At 41.7% G+C, this 22609-nt stretch overlaps 1 protein-coding gene across 2 annotated transcripts in view; it reads right to left on the bottom strand.

Annotated features, from left to right (window-relative positions):
* Positions 1–21919, bottom strand: part of LOC146425285 (SMAD family member 2-like) — a 95504-nt gene extending 73585 nt beyond the window's left edge. For both annotated transcript variants that reach the window (XM_085041630.1, XM_085041631.1), the window contains exons 1-2: positions 21862–21919; positions 7360–7647 (exon numbers count right to left, since the gene is read on the bottom strand). In XM_085041630.1, coding sequence (XP_084897756.1) covers positions 7360–7595 — 236 coding nt within the window. In that variant the 5' untranslated portion in view covers positions 7596–7647; positions 21862–21919. The remainder of the gene's footprint in view (positions 1–7359; positions 7648–21861) is intronic.
* Between the last annotated feature and the right edge of the window lie 690 nt (positions 21920–22609).

Genomic DNA, 22609 nt, shown 5'->3' with positions numbered 1-22609 from the left:
CCCAGGGGTGGAAGCACAGTCCCACCATCTGCCATGGACTGATCCAGGCTGCACTGGAAAAGGGTGAGGCTCCAGAACATCTGCAGTATATTGATGACATCATTGTGTGGGGGGACACAGCAACAGAAGTATTTGGGAAAGGAGAGAAAATCATCAGAATTCTCCTGGAAGCCGGTTTTGCCATCAAGAAGAGTAAAGTCCAGGGACCTGCCCGAGAGATCCAGTTCCTGGGAGTAAAGTGGCAAGACGGACGGCGTCAGATTCCTTCTGAGGTCATCAATAAGATCATCGCGATGTCTCCACCAACCAACAAGAAGGAGACGCAAGCTTTCCTAGGCGCCATAGGCTTTTGGAGAATGCACATCCCTGAGTACAGCCAGATCGTGAGTCCTCTCTACCTCATAACCCGCAAGAAGAACGATTTCCGCTGGGGCCCTGAACAGCAGCAAGCCTTCACCCAGATCAAACAGGAGATTGCTCATGCGGTAGCCCTGGGACCAGTCAGGACAGGACCAGAGGTAAAGAATGTGCTTTACTCTGCAGCTGGGAGCCATGGTCTGTCCTGGAGCCTTTGGCAGAAGGTGCCTGGCGAGACCCGAGGTCGACCACTGGGATTCTGGAGTCGAAGTTACAGAGGGTCTGAAGTCAACTACACTCCCACCAAGAAAGAAATCTTGGCAGCTTACGAAGGAGTCCAAGCCGCCTCAGAGGTGATCGGCACAGAAACACAACTTCTCCTTGCACCCCGACTGCCAGTGCTGGGGTGGATGTTCAAGGGAAGGGTTCCCTCTACCCACCATGCCACTGATGCCACGTGGAGCAAATGGATTGCCCTCATCACGCAGCGCGCCCGTATTGGAAACCCAAATCACCCTGGGATTCTGGAAATTATAACAAACTGGCCTGAAGGTGAGACTTTTAAATTATCTTCAGAAGAAGCAGAGGAGCAAGTAACACGTGCCGAGGAAGCACACCCGTATAACGAGCTGCCGGAGAGTGAAAGACGCTATGCCCTCTTCACCGATGGTTCCTGCCGAATTGTAGGCGCAGATCGGAAATGGAAAGCTGCAGTATGGAGCCCCACACGACAAGCTGTACAGGCTACCGAGGGACAAGGTGGATCGAGTCAGGTCGCAGAGCTTAAAGCCATCCAACTGGCTTTGGATATTGCTGAACGAGAGAAATGGCCAAGCCTTTATCTCTACACCGACTCCTGGATGGTAGCCAATGCACTGTGGGGATGGTTAGATCGCTGGAGAAAGGCTAACTGGCAGCGCAGAGGAAAACCCATCTGGGCCGCTGAGATTTGGCAGGACATTGCCACCCGGGCAGAAAAGCTGACCGTGAAAGTTCGACACGTGGATGCACATGTACCCAAGAGTCGGGCTAATGAAGAGCATCGTAACAAGGTGCAGGTGGACCAAGCTGCCAAGGTGAAAGTGTCACAGGTGGATCTGGACTGGCAGCACAAAGGAGAGTTATTTCTAGCTTGTTGGGCCCATGATGCCTCTGGTCATCAAGGGAGAGATGCGACCTACAGGTGGGCTCGTGACCGAGGGGTGGACTTGACCATGGACAACATCTCACAGGTCATCCACAGCTGTGAGACCTGCGCTGCAATCAAACAGGCCAAGCGGGTGAAGCCTCTGTGGTATGGTGGACGATGGTCAAAGTACAGGTATGGGGAAGTATGGCAAGTTGACTACATCACAGTTCCCCAAACCCGCCAAGGAAAGTGCTACGTGTTGACCATGGTGGAAGCAACCACAGGATGGTTAGAGACCTACCCTGTGCCTCATGCTACTGCCCGGAACACCATCTTGGGTCTGGAAAAGCAAGTCCTGTGGAGACATGGTACCCCTGAGAGAATCGAGTCTGACAATGGAACCCATTTCAAGAATGGCCTCATAAGCACCTGGGCTAGAGAACACGGAATTGAATGGATATACCATATCCCCTATCATGCACCAGCTGCCGGGAAAGTTGAACGGTGCAACGGACTACTTAAGACAACTTTGAAGGCACTTGGCGGGGGAACCTTCAAAAATTGGGAACTGAACTTAGCAAAGGCCACCTGGATGGTTAACACAAGAGGTTCTATCAATTGAGCCGGTCCTGCCCAGTCCAAACCTTTGCACACAGTGGATGGAGATAAAGTCCCTGTGGTACACATGAGAGGTTTTTTAGGAAAGACTGTTTGGATTAGTCCTGCCTCAGGCAAAGGCAAACCCATCCGTGGAGTTGTTTTTGCCCAAGGACCTGGTTATACTTGGTGGGTGATGCAGGCAGATGGGGAAACCCGTTGTGTCCCACAAGGAGACCTTATCTTAAGTGAGAACTGTGTAGATGGTAATAGAATAAGGGGTGGATAATGTCCTAGGTTGCAATATAGATGTAGTTAAGTATTCTATTACCACCAGCTGTGGGCCGTTAGCTGCCATCACCTGCTAATGACCCACTCCGGATGACAGGCAACATCAGGGACCCACCGTGTGACTCATGGACTTATCTCATCCCATTGTGGGATGCTCTGCCGAGGAGGGAGGAACCAGGTGTTCCCACGTGGATATAACCTGGCCTTGGAACTGCCTGAGCTAGCCCTGTCTACTGGGTTCCCAGAGGACCAGAGCTACCACTGGATCTTCAGCTGGAGACTAGACCTTCACAGGATCACCGCTTCAACTGGACTACTTCAGTTGGACTGCTACTACCACCCTAACAGGGTGTTAGGTTGTATCTGACTTTGTCAGTGCTTTTCCTTGTATTATTTCACTTATTTTTAATTTCAATCTTGACTTGTGATCTCCCACTGGTTTGTTTTCAAACCAAGACATATACTCTGAAGCAACCTATTTTGGGGAAAGATGTTAAAGCTTGAAAACAAACTATTCTAAAAGTCACATTAGCTTGACAACTCTGCTCTACTGGTGATCAAAAGCATCCCTAAAGCTAGGTTATTGCATGCAGCTATGTGATCACTTTCCTGACAAATATTCCCAAGGAATTAAAGAAAACATGCTAACAAATAGCACAGGTTATATTTGAGAAAAACTGTGCCCTTTACACTTAAATTAGAAATTTTTTTTTACTCATTTATGAGAAGAAAAAGCCTCAAAATGTCATAATTTTAAAAGATTTCTTTGTTCTGAAACAGCAGTTCCAAGCCAGTTATCCCATCTTTGCCTAGTTTACTACTTCTGTTAACTCCTTTGTAGACACTGGGATCAGCACTAAAGTTCCATGTATGGAGGCTCATATTAACTAATAAAGAGAGTGAGCCTTCAAAAACAATTTTAACATGTACCATAAAAGCTATGCCTAAGCTGCTTACCTTATCCTTAGTGCTAACTCACTGCAGGGAATGATAAAAAGGGCTGCAGGACAAGCAAGCAAAGGAATAACATTAGTATACTAGAGAAATTCATAATTTCTTTAGAGAATTTTGACCATGTAAAATGGTCTTGCTTTCACATGTTTGATGAACTTTCATCAGATTCTGCAGTTTTAGTAGTAATACTTCATATAAAATAAATCCCTACTACAGTCATCACATTATACAAATGTTCGCATGGAAGCGGAACTCAACCTGTGAAATGGATGCACTCAGTTACAGCTCAGGAAGGACATGGTTCTGCACTAGGTTTTGGACATGTATGCTTTAGAGGAACACAAGACATCATGAAGGAGTCTAAACTCAATGCTTCCCTTCCACTAGCTTTTTTTCAGTTTTAAAAACATAGGAGCTACAACATTCCAGGCCAACATTATCCCAAACCTGCCCCAACTAAACTCTCATTAGTTGTACATTATCAGGCATTTTACAAAAGCAACTGCATTTGGCAAGTCTTATTTAAAAGCAGCAAGAAAAAGACATTAAGCATATCTATATTCTTTTAAAGACAGAAAAACCATGCAGCCGATCACACCAAAATACTGAGATGATGAAACTAGTTATTTGTTTCCCTGCTTTGGATTCCAATACTCTGTACTGTCACCACGGAAATAACTTTTTAAATAACAAAGATAGACTATTAATATGCCATTTGACTATTCACTATGTGGCATGGTTTGGTTTGTTAAAGGCTTGGATTTTAGCTACCACTAGTTATAAAGTATTTATGGACAGGGCTTTGAGCAACCTTGTTTAGTTAGTGGAAGGTATCCCTGCCCATGGCAGGGAGGTTCAAACTAGATTATCTTTAAGGTCCCTTCCATCTCAAACCATTCTATGATTCTGTGATTCTATTTCAACAGAATAATCAATGGTAATAAGGAAGAAACTGCTCCATTAGAAGACTCATATAAATGGATGCTCATGCTCTGTTACTTCACTGACTGCTTCTTATGCCCCATTTGTCAAACTGCAAAGGAGAGCATAAAGAAAGGATCTTAAATTCTACCAAATTCCTTATGTGCTTTAAAAAAGTGAACTCACATGCCAACATTTAGTTTCAAGATACTCAGGGATTATGTGATTAAAATCCCACTGGCTTACTGGAAGGATTCGGCAAGATAACTACAAATTACTTAGAGGGCTAGTGTCAAAAGGACCTCTGTACTTATTTAGCTTCTGCTCTAGATTACTGACCCACTTATGAAGAGCTAAGCATCCCTGCTGTGTAATGCCAACACCCACTCCATCTGTTTGCTTCTGCTTTCTCAGAACCTTAATTAGTCTGCATAAGAAGTTCTGTTAATTACCACATGAGCAGCTTTTGCATAGCACACACAGTAACAGCCTCAGTATGTAGTCATCTTGACAAACAGCATAGAAACAGAGCAATCCTAATTCAACAGGATTATCAATGAAATACAGTAATATATAATATGCAGATTTCTGAAGAGGCTATGTAATACAACCTTTGTCCAAGCCGCTCTCAGTTTTGAGAAAAGCTTGTAGGCATTTAGTTGCTTTAGGTTTCAATGATGAAAAAGTATACTAGAGTTAAGTACTGTACCAAACTCTCTGGAAATCTCCAAGGGCACCAGAAATTTGTGAAACCACAAATGAAACTTCTGTTGAAGAAATAACGCAACAGTGGCAAACAGAAACATCCCACAACACTTGTCAATATCTACACTGAGTATTAGTAAGTAAATCTAAAGGAAATTAAAAAAAAAAAAAAAACAAAAAAACACAATATCAAACACAAAAACCCTCCCCAAGCAAAACAAGGTTTGGAAAGTTAGCCCAGCTGCTACATCAGAACTACATCTCAGCATCTTGGCACCTCAAACTCTGTGTTGACTAGGAAGGAAAAAAGCTCCAAATTCAGCATTTTATTATTTATCCCTGCTGATCTGCAGATCTTTAAAACATTCATTAAATAGGTCTCAAGCAGCAGTGTCATTAACTTACTAAATCCAAGAACAAGAACCTCCAGAAATTATTACAGTACTGAGTTGACATTTGTTATTTCTTAGGAACCCAGACTCCTGCTGTCAAAGTGAAACAATATCAACACTCCAAAACCTAACTATGAAACTCAAGAATTCTGGCAACCCTGATATCATCCCACCCCTTAATACCAAAGCAATTTCTTAGTTTAAAATGAAACCTTGTACAATAGCCAGCATCACTAGCTACTAGCTTGCTCCTAAGGCAGTTAAGTAAAACCTAGGTCCAGTTCTTTTTACAGCTTACTGGAGAATAGAGGAGAACAGTATATCACAGCCCAGCAAGAACTAGAACTGCTGGTCACAACATGGAGGCTATACAGAGTATCATAGAGTTTTGCATTCTGTTTTAAAGTATTACTTATTATGTCACACAAAAGGTCATGCAAGCAGAAGGACATACCCAAAGTAGACTAGGAAAACGACATATTAGCATAGTGTTTGTATCCTCTAGAAAAATTAGACAACTATTCTTCTGAAATACCAATATTTACTGCCCCAGTACCCCTGCAGGAGAGCTCTAGAAGATAGATACACATTTTATATCAAGTGAATCTCTATATGGGATATTTAGCTTCTGTCATATGAAATACCTCACAATTAAAGCATTTAGCCTTTATCATGGTAAAGACTTGCTAAATACATAGAGTCATCTTATGTCAAGTCAAGAAATACATACCCCTACAGGTTCCAATCTTAGTCTACTGATATACACCAAGACAAGAAAGAGCTAATATTTTATTTCCAATTTTCCAGCCAGCAAAAGGAAGAAAGCAGAAGGGAAACCCAGAGAATTTTGGAACTGCTCTAGGGAAGAAAATACAAGCAGAGGGCAGCATTAGAAACAAAAGGTGGATAGAAAAGAGAAAACACAATTAAAGTAGTCATTTATTCAGAGAATACTCATGATTTTCCCAAACAGCTGTGTCAAATCTAAAAGAGAACACCAGAACCATTATAAGAACTATAACACATTTGATATATGGAAATCATTAGTGACACCAGTCAAACCTAGTTTGTGCTATGATTAATACAAAGTTTAAAAGTAGTTGGGATGAATGTGCTAATACAGAAATTAGGGTCATAAACCAGATGCAGTTTGTCTCCCCTAGAAATTATTTTAAGTGTCAAGGCACTAAATGCCCAAAATATTCCTATGCCACCAGATCCTCTTTTACCTAGAAAAACACACCTGTGAAGTGATTTGATACATGTGTTGCACATAATGAGCTTGCACAGGCACCTTAGTGGTATTTCTGTACAACGTGACTGGAAAACAGACCGCATTATACTTACAAACATAACCCTTGCCCCTCACACAGCAGTTGCTATGAATTAAGTTGAGAAAGACAAAGGGGTAGAATGCAAGTTATTTACCTTAATGTATATACATATCAGGAGTTGAAGAGCAGTCCTAGAAATACTCCAAGTTTTATTTAATAAAAAGTCATTTACATTAACCAATAAAAAATAATTTAAATGGTCTTCAGACAGTCTGCCTCTAAAGACACAACTTCAAAAGGGAGAATGAATACAGCTTGTACAATTTAACTGAAACTACCAGATACAACAGAAAATAAATAGATGACTGAAGTGTTGACCAAGGAAAAACTAGTCTTATTTTTAAAGTGAAAGTTCAATTATGCCCCTCTGACAGGTTTATTAAATAAAACCATAAAGCAGTGCTACAAACTAAAAACTGTGCTAGGCACCACCAGAATACACAGAATTTGAATCTAAGTAGCAATGAAAATTGAAACAAAGATATTATTAGAAATTGTAACTTTACAAAGCATGTGATTCAGTTATAAGCAAGCACTATATAAAACCAAAATAGGTTTTAAAGAATTTGTAAAGAATCAAAGCATGCAACTGATTTTTAGTCATTTTTTCAGATAGCCTAAACATCCATTTAGTTATTTCCTAAGTGGTTGTAACAATTTCAAACACAACAGCACTTACCTTGGAATCGTCACACATTTTGTACTGCAATTCTGAGTAGTAATTGCCTTCTCAAGCTCATCCAGCTGTCCCGTTTTCTTTAGCTTCTTGACCAAGCTTTTCACTGCTTTTTCACACCACTTTTCATCCTGACCATTCTGCTCACTACCAGCAGCCCCTCCAGAACCACCAGCAGATTTTTTCCACCCCAAAAGTCTCTTCACAACTGGTGGAGTGAATGGCAATATGGATGACATGACTTTCACCAGACAGAACACTCAGCAAGCAATAGAGATTCCCGTCTGATCCCTAAAAACACAAACCAAAACAGACACATTAGCACTGAGGTTTCACATGAAACAAATACCTTGCTTAGGACTTTTTATTACCAAATGCCATAGGACACTGCATCCTAAAATAAGTCAGATAAGTCTGCATAAAGGTTAGGTACTTCACCAATAAAATTCAAATGCAAGTTTGCTACAGACTCTTCCACAGTTAGCACAGACTAAGGTTACTGTTGGATTGGACATTTAATTTTTCCCCAAGTCTTTCCTGGCTAAATCAACTCCAGAAAAAAAGCAGTTAACTTTAGTCTAGCTTTACACCTAGGCTGACTGGGTCCATTAATTTATTAAAATTTTCCAAAAGTGATTGACAAATTGTACACACATATATGCCCATTCTGCCCATCTCCAAATGAATTTAGCAAGCAAAATTGTGTTTGAAATGTCATTTGGTCATGACAGCTTGACAGAAGTCTTCCAACAGCCAGCCATTTCACAAGTCTTTTCTTGTTGTTTGTCCTACCAATTTTTGTTCCACTAGGGACACCAATTTGAAATTCACTTATAAATCTTGTAACAAGCTTATTCCTATCTTTCAATCTAGAGTTCAATGTCTTACAGATAATTAATCTTCTCAACTGCTCAAAATCATCAAGTCTTTCAAAATTTATTAAAGGATAGATAAATCTTAGTTTGCAGATACATGGGTAGTAGAACTGCCCATTTTCAATTTTGATAGCCTTTCAGTATCAACTACCTGATCAGGATGTTTATATGAAATGAAATATTAGAAGATATGCTGAAAGTTGGGCTATGTTTAACATTCATTACAACTTGCACTTCAAATAATTTAAAAGAAAAAGTATAGCCATTTAGAAAAAAAAAATCTTTTTTTCAGAGCTTCTATTAGACTTGTTTTATGTATTAAAATATAAGTCCCAAACCAACCACATTATTTCAGGCAGATAGCTGTTAGAAATTACTCGAGTACATAATGGTCCTATGGATAGAAGTAAGGCATTGCAGTAAAAAACAATCTTATTTCCAGGCAACAAATGGGTATTTGAATTCCAGAAAGTTACCTTATTTCCAAGCTGTATAAGTTAGTTCAGTCAGCTGAAAAAGCCTTGTTTTAGCTAAAAGTTAACACTAGGTTCAGTCTATTCAATTTGAGCTTTCAAGGCAGCTTACATGTCTCTACATCCTGTACAGGTACACTCCTCACTTCTATCCAAAATACACCAACTTAATCTTACTGAAGTTTCCCATCTGCAAAACAGCATGGTTGATTTGGGATACTTCAGGCTACAGTATTTATGGCTAATTTATGCCTTGTCACATCTTTGCAGTTTCACTGACAACCAAGTCAACAGACAATAAATTATATTCTTCAAGTAACTTTAAATCATAACTTTTCAACTTCCGCAAAACGACATTCAGTGGGCATGACATTTCAGTTTCAACTAAATTATACCTCCATAAACCAGCTTCTGAGAGCACCTCAAAACACAGGTGAAGATAGAAATGTAGTTTTCTCAGATCTGGGAGACAGAGGTTCCAGTTAACAGGGACTCAAGATTAACACTGGTAACTTTATGCAAGCCATTCAAAATAAGCTATCCTAAATAAGAGAATCATGAAAATTTTCAAATTAAACACTGACTCGGACACTTGGGGTACAGTTTCATAGGGAGGCAAGCCAACCCTGCCACAGGAAGCACAGCCCTCCTTTTTTTCCCTGTGGCAGCACCACCACCACCTCTGCACCTGTGCTAATACCTTTCCACAAAGACTCAGCTAGATAACCAAGTAAAAACTGATCCATTTAGGGGTGTTCTTTATTTTCTGCTGAATTAGTTTTCTTTCAGGTTAACAAGTTGCAGCAGCTCACATAAAATACTGTAAAAGTATTCTAGCTGATGTCAGGGGAGTTATAGGAGTATGCATGGAGGACTCCAGTCCCAGCCTTCAGCAGCCATTATAGCATTAACTGCTTTGCTGGAAACGCAAACCTAACTTAGATCATTTATTTTGGTGGCAAAGACAAATAGGCAGTCTTACGCTCCCTTTTTTGCATGTTCTGAACTGTTCACAAGCCTGGAAGTGAAACATGTTAGACCCCTAATGCAGTACACTGAGTAACTCCAGAGATGAAACAGGAGGCTTGCATGGCCTCTACTGTTTTAACAAATTCTCACACTAGGTTTCTGAAACAGGGAATAGCAGTCACTCTGAGAGTTATAAAAAGACTTCAATACTTGTGCAAGGCCAACATTAGATGCTTCAGAGGCATATGCAAAAAATTGAAAAAGACCAAATCAAAGAAGATAACCTCTTCTACTTTAAGGAACCCATTTTAAATACTAGCAATTGATGGTATAATACTTGAACATTAAATTCAGCGTTGAAAGGTGTGGGCAACCAAGTACCGCTATCACTGCTTACCCCACACACCAATTCTCCCCATCTATGGAGTTCACTGAGATATAATATACATATTCCCTGTTTAGCTTAAAATTTGACACCTTTCATTGCCCTAGAATATTCCTTTGATTGTCAGCCTTATAAAACACACACTTCAGTATGGTCTCATTTACCACCAAGGTAAATTGCCTATTCTTCCAGGCCCTCTAAACATTCTCAATTATTTTATCCAATTTTTCAGCTTTACAATACTCCTTGTGATGAAGTGTCCAGTTTTGCAGTATTCACTCCCTTAAGACTGATCTATCATTTTGTGTATTCCCTGTTTTGGTTTTTTTATTTAACCAAGATTTGCCTTTCTGCTTCAAATGCACATTTGAGTAATTTAAATCTTGCAGCAGGAAATAATTTAAAAGCCACATACATTTCAGTTTTTCTGTATATTTGAACTCTCACACTATTTTGATATACTCAGAGAGGAAAAAAAAAATAGAAATCATTCTTTTCCCATTTCCAAAAGACTCTAAGCTCAGACCTAACTAATCAGAAAATTCCATATACTTTGTTTTAACCAGTTCCCTTACAGATGTGTGCTCATCCAGCTTCTCTAGAAGCTGTCAGAAAGCATTTGATCTGCTACCCCAGTGAAAAGTAGCTTTAAAAAAATATAAACCTGTCCTAGGTTGCAATATTGATGTAGTTAAGTATTCTATTACCACCAGCTGTGGGCCATTAGCTGCTATCACCCACTCCGGATGACAGGCAATGGGCCATCCGTTAGCTATTATCACTTGCTAACGACCCACCCCGCATGACAGGCAATGGGCCATCAGGGACCCACCGTGTGACTCATGGACTTATCTCATCCCATTGTGAGATGCTCTGCCGAGGAGGGAGGAGCCAGGTGTTCCCACCTGGATATAACCTGGCCTTGGAACTGCCTGAGCTAGCCCTGTCTACTGGGTTCCCAGAAGACGAGAGCTACCACTGGATCTTCAGCTGGAGACTAGACCTTCACAGGATCACCACTTCAACTGGACTACTTCAGCTGGACTGCTACTACCACCCTAACAGGGTGTTAGGTTGTATCTGACTTTGTCAGTGCTTTTCCTTGTATTATTTCACTTATTTTTAATTTCAATCTTGACTTGTGATCTCCCACTGGTTTGTTTTCAAACCAAGACATATTTTGGCGCCCAACGTGGGGCACGACCTGGGGAAACTCAGAAATCCTATCACCATGATGGTCAGCTTATCTATATGGGTGCTGTATCTCGCTCTCTATATTTTTCCTCAAATGGGAAACTATCTGCCTGTCGTATTGGCCCTGTTGCGACCAGGGAATGGCATGAAAATTGCTCTTTTGGTTTATTATGCCTATTGCGTGGTAACCTGTGAGGCGATGAATACCATTCGGAACGTATACTCAAGTTTATCTGCCTGGCCTAATCTGAGCCACTACATCTGGGACCTCCTCAGCAATCATACCCAGCCTCTGGGGTTAGGAGGAGAGAGCGGTTTCTTCCAGCCTTTCAGGTCAGGCACAGCCATTTTTGACAATATTGAGTTCTCTCTGGATGCTAGGGATGGCATAATCTTTTTGTTAGTTCTGTTTTCCTTTTTCTCTGCAACCAGCACTGTGTACCTCATGCTGAAGATCAGAACAATATCTTGTCTTTTTGAGGAGGAGAAACAAAGCAAATCAGCAGGAAAGAGGAAAAGAACTAAAAGAGCAGTGGACGTCTCAACACAGACCATTACCAAATCAGAACAGCCGGGAGCCATGGTCTGTCCTGGAGCCTTTGGCAGAAGGTGCCTGGCGAGACCCGAGGTCGACCACTGGGATTCTGGAGTCGAAGTTACAGAGGGTCTGAAGTCAACTACACTCCCACCGAGAAAGAAATCTTGGCAGCTTACGAAGGAGTCCAAGCCGCCTCAGAGGTGATTGGCACAGAAACACAACTTCTCCTTGCACCCCGACTGCCAGTGCTAGGGTGGATGTTCAAGGGAAGGGTTCCCTCTACCCACCATGCCACTGATGCCACGTGGAGCAAATGGATTGCCCTCATCACACAGCGCGCCCGTATTGGAAACCCAAATCGCCCTGGGATTCTGGAAATTATAACAAACTGGCCTGAAGGTGAGACTTTTAAATTATCTTCAGAAGAAGTAGAGGAGCAAGTAGCACGTGCCGAGGAAGCACCCCCGTATAACGAGCTGCCGGAGAGTGAAAGACGCTATGCCCTCTTCACCGATGGGTCCTGCCGAATTGTAGGCGCAGATCGGAAATGGAAAGCTGCAGTATGGAGCCCCACACGACAAGCTGTACAGGCTACTGAGGGACAAGGTGGATCGAGTCAGGTCGCAGAGCTTAAAGCCATCCAACTGGCTTTGGATATTGCTGAACGAGAGAAATGGCCAAGGCTTTATCTCTACACCGACTCCTGGATGGTAGCCAACGCGCTATGGGGATGGTTAGATCGCTGGAGAAAGGCTAACTGGCAGCGCAGAGGAAAACCCATCTGGGCCACTGAGATTTGGCAGGACATCGCCGCCCGGGCAGAAAAGCTGACCGTGAAAGTTCGACATGTGGATGCACATATACCTAAGAGTCGGGCTAATGAAGAGCATCGTAACAATGAGCAGGTGGACCGAGCTGCCAAGGTGGAAGTGTCACAGGTGGATCTGGACTGGCAGCACAAAGGAGAATTATTTCTAGCTCGTTGGGCCCATGATGCCTCTGGTCATCAAGGGAGAGATGCGACATACAGGTGGGCTCGTGACCGAGGGTGGACTTGACCATGGACAACATCTCACAGGTCATCCACAGCTGTGAGACTTGCGCTGCAATCAAACAGGCCAAGCGGGTGAAGCCTCTGTGGTACGGTGGACGATGGTCAAAGTACAGGTATGGGGAAGTATGGCAAGTTGACTACATCACACTTCCCCAAACCCGCCAAGGAAAGCGCTACGTGCTGACCATGGTGGAAGCAACCACGGGATGGTTAGAGACCTACCCTGTGCCTCATGCTACTGCCCGGAACACCATCTTGGGTCTAGAAAAGCAAGTCCTGTGGAGACATGGTACCCCTGAGAAAATCGAGTCTGACAATAGAACCCATTTCAAGAATGGCCTCATAAGCACCTAGGCTAGAAAACACGGAATTGAATGGATATACCACATCCCCTATCATGCACCAGCTGCCGGGAAAGTTGAACGATGCAACAAACTACTTAAGACAACTTTGAAAGCACTTAGTGGGGGAACCTTCAAAAATTGAGAACTGAACTTAGCAAAAGCCACCTAGATGGTTAACACAAGGAGTTCTATCAATCGAGCCGGTCCTGCCGAGTCCGAACCTTTGCACACAGTGGATGGAAATAAAGTCCCTGTGGTACACATAAGAGGTTTTTTAGGAAAGACTGTTTAAATTAGTCCCACCTCAGGCAAAGGCAAGCCCATCCGTGGGGTTGTTTTTGCCCAAGGACCTGGTTATACTTGGTGGGTGATGCAGGCAGATGGGGAAACCCGTTGTGTCCCACAAGGAGACCTTATCTTAAGTGAGAACTGTGTAGATGGTAATAGAATAAGGGGTGGATAATGTCCTAGGTTGCAATATAGATGTAGTTAAGTATTCTATTACCACCAGCTGTGGGCCATTAGCTGCTATCACCCACCGATGACAGCAATGGGCCATCCGTTAGCTATTACCACCTGCTAATGACCCACCCCACATGACAGGCAATGGGCCATCAGGGACCCACCGTGTGACTCATGGACTTATCTCATCCCATTGTGAGATGCTCTGCCGAGGAGGGAGGAGCCAGGTGTTCCCACCTGGATATAACCTGGCCTTGGAACTGCCTGAGCTAGCCCTGTCTACTGGGTTCCCAGAGGACCAGAGCTACTACTGGATCTTCAGCTGGAGACTAGACCTTCACAGGATCACCGCTTCAACTGGACTACTTCAGTTGGACTGCTACTACCACCCTAACAGGGTGTTAGGTTGTATCTGACTTTGTCAGTGCTTTTCCTTGTATTATTTCACTTATTTTTAATTTCAATCTTGACTTGTGATCTCCCACTGGTTTGTTTTCAAACCAAGACAAAACCACAAAGGGATACACTTAACCCTTTATTACAATGACTATTACAGATTAGCATCAATAAAAAAAAAAAAAAAAAAAAAAGACAACCAAAAAACCCCACAACATACACCATAGCTGCAGACTAAGTCTGTCAGGGATTTGCCAGGAGTATCAATAAGAATTTCACAAAATTATTCCAGAAGCAGCCCTGTATCTTTCAAAGGGTAAGCAGAGAAAATAGGACACAAGTAGGACAGGACTTCATTCATCTTAATACTTCAGCTAATTGTGACGACTACTCTCAGGAGAGCAGCACTCTGCTCCAAGCCTAGAAGAGACAGTGCAAAGTGCAAGGCATGGTTAGGTTGAATTATGAACAATTTAGATAAATGCAAATTATGCAAGGAAAAAGTAGCAATAAAGAAATTATTAAGAAATACCCTACTCCGACAGGAGTGGTACATCCAGCCTAGCGTTCCATCTCCAAAGGTGGCAAAAGGACACGCTACTCAAGGAAAGCACAAGAACTTGGCTCTTTTCTGAGCCTGTTCTCATAATTCTTTTCAGCATCTTAAACTGTTACAGCAGTAAATTAAAGACTACATGGCTACCCATTCCCTTTAGCAGCCATTTATGGACCTCCTGCCCAGAAATTCATCTAACCACTTTCTGAACCTGCCTCCACAACCTCATGGCAGACTGCACCAGAATTAAACTGTTCACTGTTTAAAGAACTACTTTTAGCTATTTTCTTTATCATCTTAGTTTCAAAAAATGTCTTTTGTTCTACTGTTGCAAAATGTGGAATATGTAAAATTTTCTTAAAAGGGGATGTTCTTTGATATTTGATCTTTATATACCTTCAAGCCTAATCAACAAGAAGGGAGATTTAATCCATTAAACAGAGCAGCTAACAAGCTCTAAGTGACGTCCAGGTGTTAGAAAAACTAACTACTTCTTGGTAGAATTGCCTTATTAAGGTTTAGGGCTCAACGTGTTTCAATGATCTCAGACCTAGGGGGAGAGTAACAAAGCTTGAGAAGAAGAATGTACCACTGATAGTGGACACAAAGAATGCAGAACTTACGGGCCACAAGGACATTTGGCAGCCCTCCCAAGATAAAGGAGAAATTAATAAAGCCAACTTAGCAACTGTGCTGAATCAGCTCTGACTAGGTAAAAGGTAATTCTGGCAAGGGAAGATCACAACCACCGACTCACAAACCACTGACCCAAGAAACCCACTGACTCAAAAGAAGAGAAAGACTGAGAATGTGGACTAATTAACATTAGATGCAAGGGAATCATTAACCAATAGAAGATAGAATACTAATTAATAAGAGAACTGTGTAACTTGTAGCCAATGAACACTAATTCCTTTGTTTGCTAAAATGTATAAATAGTAAGAAGTTTTAATAGTTGGTGTGCTTGATTTGTGGAATACCACTGAGCATCCAGGCTTGTGCAACTCTGAAATAAATAATCAATCTCTCTCTCGAGTGAGTAATTATTGGCTTGTTGCACACCAGGTAACGAATCTGATTTTTGTTGACAACACTACCACTGCAAGCTTTGCTGAAGAACTGTTTGTATTCATCTTGCCTGCAAGCTTCATGATTCTGTACATTTGAACCACATCCCTCCCTCAACTGGAGGGCTATCATCAGCCTTTTGCCACAAAGAAAGTTTCTGAACACAGCTCATACAGTTTAGGATGCTCCTTTGGAGAGATGCCAAGCCTGAAAGCTTTACTACTTCAATTAAATTACAAATACTCAAAGACATTGCCTAAGGACTGACTTAAAGACCACTGAAAATTTCTATCAGTCTATGGTTATCTTTTCACTTATGTTTTTGGTCATATTATCCTAAAGCCCTCAAGATTATAATTTAAATAAAAAGTACAAAACCAGAAATCTACACCTCATGAGGAATTTGGACATAAAAGGCAGAGTGTATATCTGATGCTGAATATCTGACAGGAGCTCAAATAAAAATGAGGAGCCCTACACCTGCATTGGGTTCTAAATATCTACCCAGTCTCAGACACCATGTTTATAGTAATAGGTTTAAGAGTCACTGTGTCAGCTCATTTTTTCACCAGCAAATCCCATTCCAGTTAATCAACTGTAACTTTTGCCTTCAAATTGATACAGTAATATAAGTTTTGATCTTTGTTCCTAAATAATCATCCTTTTATACACTGGCACTGTTGATACTAGCCTCTTGCTAAAAACACTCCTCTAGTTCTTTTGCCTTGTACACTTTCTTCATTCACAAAAAAAAAAAAATAGAAAATGCTTTTTCCCCCAAACACACCCAGAAAACAATCTTTGCCAGCAATGCAAGAAATATTTCCACATTGCAAAATTGACTGCAAATTAAATACATGCTAAACATGTAATATCCCCTCTTCCTTGCACTATGGTTTTTGTGATTTCCTTGTAGTCTACAACCAACCGTCTCAAAAACTTAGTACTCATTTACAGCCTTTGCTTTTAAGGATTTTAAGTGTGCTTCACAATCATTCTTTTCACTGCCTCTTCCTTTGCTCACTCTCTTCTACTGAGGCCCAATACCACAGCCCAAATCTGATTTTTAATTCCCATGTACTATTTTCAATTTCCACTACAACACACAATACAGGGACTCTGAGGAACTGCAGAGAGTTTTAAGATCCCTTTCTGAGCTCAACTATAGGTGAACTATTAGTATCAAGGCAGCAGTGCAATACATAGTAGAAAACTTCCACTATTTTATCCCTTTACACATTCTCTGGATTGTGCATTAAAACTGCAGCTTTGAATACTCAAGGTGCACTCAACTGTTACCCAGAGAGATACAAAAGTTTCTTTAGATTGCTGGAACACAGGGAACACATGCTGGTATTCCAAACAGATTAATACTGGAAAAGCTACAAACTGCCTAACTCTGGTGATATTTATTTCATCTCTGCCCCTATAGTATATCCCTGCTTCCCAATGCACCCATTTCTATAGTTGGTCAAACAGTGTCATAGCTGGCAGCTTCTAAAGTCACAGCTTTAGTCATGTCTGCTATTTATTCCATTCTACTGTGGTTCTCTGGAACAAGTATTAAATATTAAGCCCATTATCCCAGCAATAACTAAGCATAAAATACAAAGTAAACCTTAAAGGCAGTGTGCTATCAGACTAACATCTTCAAGAGAAATTTTCCTTTCCTGAGTGTCTGGAACATACTATAAACACACTGGTGCTACCAAAAGTATCAAGTGCTTTCTGGCTCATTTATTCTAAAACCTTATGCAACATATTTCATATCAGTCTGCTTATTCACCTTAAACTTGAAAATAAAGAAATCTGACCACTCCTAGTTTTACTAGAAGTATTCTGGCTTAGAGGAATTTCATTTGCAAGAGCTGTTCTGGAATAAAGAGGACAGAAGTTAAACTCCTAAGGAAAGAAGATCAAGGAAAATAATTAGTGGTATTTGAGAGAGTCTACAAACTCATTTCCTCACAATTTTACTCCAACTTTTGAGATTTTTAAGGCAATTTTTTTCATTACTCCTGGAATTTGGACAAGATTCTTTATCAATTTCACCAACTGCACAATGATTCAGATGTTTCAGAAGACAAGGGTATATCCACCCTTTCCCTTCACATGTGCCCCTGTGATATTACTGGTTTCACAATAAAGTGACATTAATTGAAGCATAGTCTATTTAAGGCAGCATCAAGACCTTAAGTTAAACAATAGTTGAAGTTTTAAAAGGCATAGCTTATGCAATACTTGCATGTCTCCTATATTAAGTCAAAGTCATTAAGACTTAGAAAAACAATAAAACAAGTATGTCATCTTGCACTGAACAGAAGAAAAAAAACCAAAACTAATTTATTGTCTGCTTCTCGATCTTTCAGGCTGTGTTATTCCATCCAAGGAGACAATTTATTCTCTGTGGAATGTGAGAAAGTTCTCCTCTATGTTAATGATCTCAACTTGCAGGAAACCTGAATTTTGCATTGAACTTCAAACTAAAATCAAAGCCAGTCTTTTCCCTTTCAGATAGAACACATTCTAGTTAAATTACTCAGTGTAACAGACAAGAGAAGACATTTCACTTCTGTTGCACCCACAGTCCCTCCAAAAACTGCCTTTTGCAATTCAATAAGGGCTAATTCTTTCTCTACAAATGAATATTAGACACCTGGTTTTGTCATACTGGAGAACCTCAAACCTACTGTCACATACATACTTTTCTGAAAAACAACCACATAAGAAAATGAGATGGTGCTCATCTTCTCTCCTCACATTTCAGTCATAGTAGGACAGCTTCAAGTATTCCCTTACTAGTTTTTGGGTGTTAGGGTTTGGGGTTTTTTTGCTTTGGAGGAAGGAGAATGCAGCCCTACTGAGCAATGCCTTCAAATCCACTTCCCAGTTCAGCTTTTCAGCCAATTAGCCCAGCAGTGGGGAGTGGCTCTGAAGAGCTCCCTCCCAAGGGGCTCCATCTGGCCAGCTCATAGCCCAAAGCTCCAAGGAGTAAAAAGCTAAGGTCCTGGTTGAGCTTTGATATGAGCCAATGAGGCAGGCTGCTTGTGATCTGGGGGGACAGGAGCAAAGAAAATTCTTGCTCTGGGTCAGCTTTAGAATGAGAATTTCAAACATGCCTAGAGACTCAACATACACAATTTTTAAGTATACTATGCTCTAGTATTGCAATGCATCTTGAAACTCTGCATAACTGTAGTACCTTTATATAGCTCACTGAAAACAGAATTACCCACCTACGTTGAAAGTAGACTTTTTTGCTCTCACTCTCTTCATGAAGTTTGATTATCAATCAAATGAGAAAACTCATATTTCTCATACACAGAACTAAAATAAGCACAATCATGACATTAGGAAAACTTCAGAAGTTAGATTTTTTTTTTCAATTACTAAGGACTACTGCAAATGACATCCAAATGTAGTAATGAAAAGCTATATTGCTATTAGAAAATTGCACTCCACGTAACACACACATTCATGGTATACTAAAATTGCATACTGGAGACACAAGAAAGATGTTAATTTTACTATCCTTTGATGAAATTACTAATAGGACCAATGTATTTTAGCAACTCTCCTAGAATTGCAAATGAGGAGAATTACAACTGCAGTCAGCCAATTCACCTGTCTCTGCAAAGCAGCAAACTTCTTCCACTTAGTGTCATAAACAACCCAACAGTATTGCTCCTTGAAACTAAAAGGCCATAATAGCCCCACAAAAGCACTCCAAACCACATCAGTTTAAGCCTTCTTACCTCATTAATTTTGACTAAAATTTTTCATGTGCAACAAAGTGTTAACTTCATTATTTTAGAAAATAAATACTCCTGGGCTAAATTTGACAGGAATACTCACAGAACTGATTATCAGGTACCTAGGTACCTGTTACAGTTTTTATCTGTATAGCTTAGCAGCTTCTCCACTAAACCCCAAACAATTGCATTTAACAATTAGTTAACACAAGATCACTTTCAATACAGGCCAAACATAAACATTTCTTAAACAATCCCCCTTGATAAGCAGAGTTCACTTTGCATAAACTCGTATTCTCCCAGTGTAATTAAATCTAGCTTGAGTCCCAGACTAAACTGATAGAAGACCCAGAAACTGCTCTCTCACAGTCTCTTCTTGGTCTTTCTTGACCACTCATGGCTGTCACCTATCATAATACTAAAAAGTCATATGGAATGAAGCCTTACTGTTTGTAACACAGTTCCTCTACTGAAAGTGGAAAGGAATGTTTGGGAAGGTTTTCTGCAGTAGCAAATTTCTTCTAGCCCAAAGTACTGAACACACAGCTGCCTGTACTCTCCATTCTATTACAAAAAAAAAAAAAAAAAAACCTAATCCCATCGCATGACCTGCAGCAATTCAGTTTAACAAATCAACAATTACAAATATTTTGGCAAAGTAAGCTTAGGTATTGTTTGCCTCTCAGCACACTTCACAATCAGTTTGTGGCTTTATGATAAAAGTCATTAAATCCAATCTGAAAAGCAGAATTTACAGCTCACTTAGCAAGACAGGCTCATAAATGGATGCTTTCAATTACAGGGCATTTATATGCGCAATCATTAAGGCAGCATTGAAAACATCTGAAAACTGAAAAATACTTTTAATAATTATAAAAAATTTTGTGCACTGTTCTTCATAAAAACAAAACTCAGGAATTCATTTCAGTCTCAAGCAGAGATCAGAGTCGTTATCCAGAACCTACTACAAAGCCTGTTATCACTGTACTTTTGTGGGAAAGAGATTAGAAAGGTGGAAACAACTTTTTTAAACTTGTGCTTAGTATCAGAGATTTTTTGGAGCTCAAATAAACTCGATTATATCAAGTGGTGCTCAACACTTCTGAAAGATCAAGTGGAACAGGAAAACAGAGGACCCAGAAGGGCCTTTCATTTGGAGATTCACTGTAATTCTTTGATTTTGTTCATTAATCTAGCTTCTGAGTGGAATAAGAGATCAGTTAAGAGACCAATGATTTTAACCTCATTTTTTCAATTGTGGTGCTCTTTTTAATCATCAAGCAGAACCTCAGGAAAGTTGACAAATTCTTCTCTGAGATTACACACACTCAGCTTCTTCCATAAAGAAAACTGGATCTTCAAACACTCTCATTCCTTTCGGTGACTGTCAGCGTAGTCTGAGTCTGACCCACACAACTGGAGAACAACAATCAACTACCAGGTTACTCTATTAAACATCCCAATATGCTCTTAAATATGTGCTTAGACTCATCTTTGAGTTAAGTTTAAGCCACTTCAAATGAGACCCTCCCCTTTCTCTTTTTAAAGGCATTTGTAACTAATACTATCTTTCATCATGATAGTGCTAAGCAAACAGGGGGGACTTCACAAACCTACTCTTTACTTACATTCTCATTCTCCTCTAATGAATTAGACTTTGTAAACATTAAAGTTTTAAAGTTATACCTCAGAATAAACACACAGTCAATCTACTCATACAATGCAAGCTCCAACACTGCAACGAAGCATAGAAAAGAAGAACAAGGTTGCTGTTTAGACTAAGGGAAGCCTTTCACTAAAACAAGGGGTTTTGTTGGTTTGGGTTTTTTTTTCCAGTTTGGAGAACAGAGCAAAGACTAATCAGCCTCTCACTAGAGAGTACAGTCTCCACAGAAATAATGTCACAAATCAATCTGAAAGTACAGCTCTCCAGGCTAAGAGGAACACTTAAGAAAAGACAAACCTACTGTTATGTGCAGCCTCCTCATAAGCTGTTATTATTATAAACTTCTTGCTACATATGGAATCTGACTCATTTGTAACCATGAACTGTGATAACATGAGCCCTACACCGGTTGCAGCATTCATTAGCACTATTTTCAGAAATAGTTTGATGGTAAACCCAGTAAGCAAACTTTTTCTTAAGGCTTTCCACTTGTTTGTGGATAGGCAGGAGCCGCACCCCCGCCCCCCCCCACCGCGGCCGTTTCCTCTTCCGCCAGGAGAGGCAGCCTCCCGAGCCGCCGCCGCCACCGGGGCCCACCGCGCCCGTTTGCCGTCCTCAGCGCCCCACCACAACAAAGGAGGAAGAGGTGCGCGGCGAAGAGGCCCCGTCTCCCGCTGGGACCAGGCCGGGCCTAGTCAGCCCGTACACCGCCAGCAGGACACTCCTTCCCACAGCGCAGCCGAGCCGCTCGTCGAAACCGCCCCAAGACCAACCTCCTCCTCAGCAAGCAGCCAAACCGCCCTGCTCCCTCAGCGTTGCTTTTCCCTGCGCGCCCGCCCTCCTCACACCCATTGGCTCCCGCCCAGACCCGCCCCCAGCAGTGGGTGGGGAGGCGGTGCATTGGTTCGGCCATTCGTCACTTGAGAAACAGTGGGCGAAGATTGAGCGACGCTGGCCAAGGCCCCGGGCCCAGCCGCCGATTGGCGGATTGAGCCGCCAATCGAGTGCATGCGGCCGGAAAAAAAGTAAGGAAAGAGAAAAAAAAAAAGACGCGAGGCGAAGAGAGACGGATCCGGCTGGGCGGGGCGGTGTGCTCAGAGCGGCGAGGGCTGGGCGGCGCCTATTGATCACTCCTCGTTCCACGCGCCCGTTAGGGTTGGTTGATCAAAAAAGGACAATCGGAGCGGAAGTCTGAGTTACCCGCAGGCGCGCAGCCGCACTGAGGCTGAGCGCGCGCACGCCGCTGCCGTAATATTCCGCGCCGGGTGCAGGTGGGAGCTGAAAAAAGGTAGTGCGCTGGTCCCTGACAGACATTACCTCAGGGACCGCGGTAGGCCCGGCACGGTGACACCACTCCTCGCCTCCTTCACCCGGATCTCTTGCGCTAAAGCGGCCCATAAAGCCGTAACTAAATCGAGGTTTAAATGCTCCTTGGATAAGGGAGGGCAAAACCTCTTCCCTCAGAGTCCGGGTACGGATGGGAACCACGGTGACCCCTCAGGGGCACAATACTACACAGCC

Source organism: Lichenostomus cassidix, chromosome W, assembly GCF_008360975.1.
Source record: "Lichenostomus cassidix isolate B80296 chromosome W, HeHo_3.0, whole genome shotgun sequence".
NCBI lineage: Eukaryota > Metazoa > Chordata > Aves > Passeriformes > Meliphagidae > Lichenostomus > Lichenostomus cassidix.
The sequence above is the reverse complement of the archived record's forward strand: the minus strand, read 5'-3'. Positions and strand labels throughout refer to the sequence as shown.